The following is a 2,699-nucleotide window of genomic DNA, read 5'->3' on the forward strand; positions in this document are numbered from 1 at the left end:
TTTCTCTCTACCCTTAATCTCTCACTTCATCTCCCACCACTTCCCTCGCACCTAATCTCATCTTACCCCCACCCCCACCATACCCTCACCTGTAATCTCTCATCTCTTTCCACAACCCTACCTCCAATCCTCCCCCACCTCTCATATAACCTCTCCTCACATCTCCGTATCCTCTCTCTCACCACAACCCTACTTTTAATCCCTCCTTGCTCCCTCTTTCTCATCTTACTCTTCCATCATGCTTTTCCCTCTCACCACAAACCCCTTTCTAATCTTTCTTTCACCTCATTCTCCTCATTCTCCATCTCACCTTCCCCTTCTTATCCCCTACCCTGTCTCTCTGTCATTGTTAATTCCTCCACGTCTCTATTTCTACCTGCCCCTTTTATTCCCACCAGTTCCCAATGTCTGCCAGCCTCTCTCACTGTTACTTATTTTACCCCCTCTAGACACCAGATCTCGCCAATGCTGATGCATCTGAGAATGACAAGATTGAAGCAATGCTGGCACAGTCCAAGTTTTTTGACCCTTTGAGGTAAGTTCCATATTACAATGATGACCACTACCACCTTTGCCATCCTCCCATTATTACCACTTGTTTGAATACCACCTTTATCTCCTCAAGTTCATCAGTCTAGTATTCCAGCCTCCTTGAGAGAAATATCCTTGCGTTCTCCTCTCCCCTTCCAGAAGGTATCTTCGCTGATTCTTTGGCCTCTCACTCCTGAAATAAGACCATCCCTTAATGTGTATGTGTGTTCATCATCATCTCTGTCTATTTTTTCCATACTTGCATTTGAGGTTGTATGCTATGGTTTTGCTTTGTAAACATGGATATATTTAGCCAATATGGTTTGATTTGACCTATTGGGATACTCTAATTTAAAAGAATAAATGTGTGAAATGTGTCTTGTCTTAAAAGTGTTGGTTGTTATTCTTTTGTAAACTTTAGAAGTGTTAGTGTTTGACTTATGCATGTTTAGACAATGTTGTTAGATAGACAGCTTTCATTGAGTGGACAATTATTGGTGTTGATGCAGTCAAAAGATTTGGTCTGAGAGTGTTAATTTGTTTGACTGAGTTTGTGGTGTTAAAAGATGGGGGGAAAAGCTGATGGAAGTTAGGAGTGGAAGAGTATGAAATTTTAATGGTGCTTTTGTTAAATATTTTACAGTACTTATGTTGTGGGGTAGATGCTTCTGAAGTATAGTGCGTAAAGTTTTGCCTATAAGTGTAGCTACATTAACATTGTCATGAGATGTGACTGACAACTAAGAAGGGCTGGTGGATTTGCAAAAAGTTTTCATTTTCTGAAGTCATATTGCACTACTAACTAATCTGTACCTATCTGTTTTGGTAAGGTCTGACTTCATACCAGACCAGAGCCAACCTGTATCAACTAATAACTGTTTAGTATTTAAATTGCTCTGAGTGAAAGGCAGATTATATGATGCCTGTGTACATACAGCTATGCTACATGGCAGTGAAACATGAGCTTTGATTACAGAGGACTTGCTAAGGCTTGAAAGAAATGAAGCTAGCATGCTCCAGTGGATAGGTAATGTCAATGTGCATCTATGATAGTGTAAATGATTTAAGAGGAAAACTGGGTATAAGATGCATCAGATGTTGTGTGTAAGAGAGAAGACTGCGCTGGTTTTGACATGTGGTATGTATGGATGAGGACAGCTGTAGAAAGAAGTGCCGGGCTCTATTTGTGGAAGGAACTTGCAGAAGGGGTAGACCTAGGAAGATGTGTGACAAAGTAGTGAGAAAGGATCTTGCACCAGCGATGGTGGCCCATAAAATGCTTCCAGCACACTCTTAAGTGGTTCACCCCCAGAAAGGGCATCCAGCTGTAGAAACTGCCACAACAGACAGTTGGGTGTCTGGACAGCTCCCTGCTAGCCAGCTCTATTCAAACTGTCCAACCCCTGCCAGCATGGAAAGCGGACATTAAATGATGATGATGATGATGGTGGTGGTGATTTATATGTTATATTCAATAATTTCTTGTTATTTTCTTCTTTCTTTTGTATGTTTCAGTTACAGTAAGGGCAAGGCTTTGTCAGGTACACCCCCTCTTGGTTATGTATGTTTCAAATGTGGTAAACCGGGCCACTATATCTACTCCTGTTCCCTGAAAGGGGTAAGTATTTTGTCACCCTCTTGTTTGTTTTTATTGTCCTCAATGTTAAGGCTGCAAGCTTGCAGAATTGTTAGCATGCCGGGCAAAATGCTTTGTGTTATTTCGTTCGTGTTTATGTTGTGAGTTCAAATTCTACCAAGGTCAACTTTGCTTTTGGGGGTCAATAAATTAAGTACCAAGGGAAAACTGGGGTCGATGTAATTTACTTGCCCTTCCCCCCAAAATTTCAGGCCTTGTGCCTATAGTAGAAAGGATCATTATTATTATTATTATTATTATTATTTGTTGTTATGTTTTGAGTTCAAATTCCACTAAGGTTGACTTTGCCTTTCATCCTTACGGGGTTAATAAAATAAGCACCAAGGGAAAACTGGGTAGATTACATCAACCCCAGTTGTAGTCCTCTCCTGCAAAATTTCAGGCCTTGTGCATTTAGTAGAAAGGATTACTATTATTATTATTTTATGTTTGACTTTTGCTTTGCATTTGTACAAGTTGGATCCAAGTCTCACCCAAAGACCTCAAGAGACAACAAGTTAGAAGTTCATGT

At 40.5% G+C, this 2,699-nt stretch overlaps 1 protein-coding gene across 1 annotated transcript in view; it reads left to right on the forward strand.

Annotated features, from left to right (window-relative positions):
* The window catches only part of LOC106874965 (E3 ubiquitin-protein ligase RBBP6), a 40,110-nt gene extending 37,798 nt beyond the window's left edge, over nt 1–2,312 (forward strand). The window contains exons 5-6 of the mRNA XM_052977927.1: nt 450–535; nt 2,047–2,312. Of these exons, the coding sequence (XP_052833887.1) occupies nt 450–535; nt 2,047–2,272 (312 nt within the window). The 3' untranslated portion in view covers nt 2,273–2,312. The remainder of the gene's footprint in view (nt 1–449; nt 536–2,046) is intronic.
* The last annotated feature ends 387 nt before the right edge of the window (nt 2,313–2,699 follow it).

This window comes from Octopus bimaculoides, chromosome 29 (genome assembly GCF_001194135.2).
Source record: "Octopus bimaculoides isolate UCB-OBI-ISO-001 chromosome 29, ASM119413v2, whole genome shotgun sequence".
NCBI classification, from domain to species: Eukaryota; Metazoa; Mollusca; class Cephalopoda; order Octopoda; family Octopodidae; genus Octopus; species Octopus bimaculoides.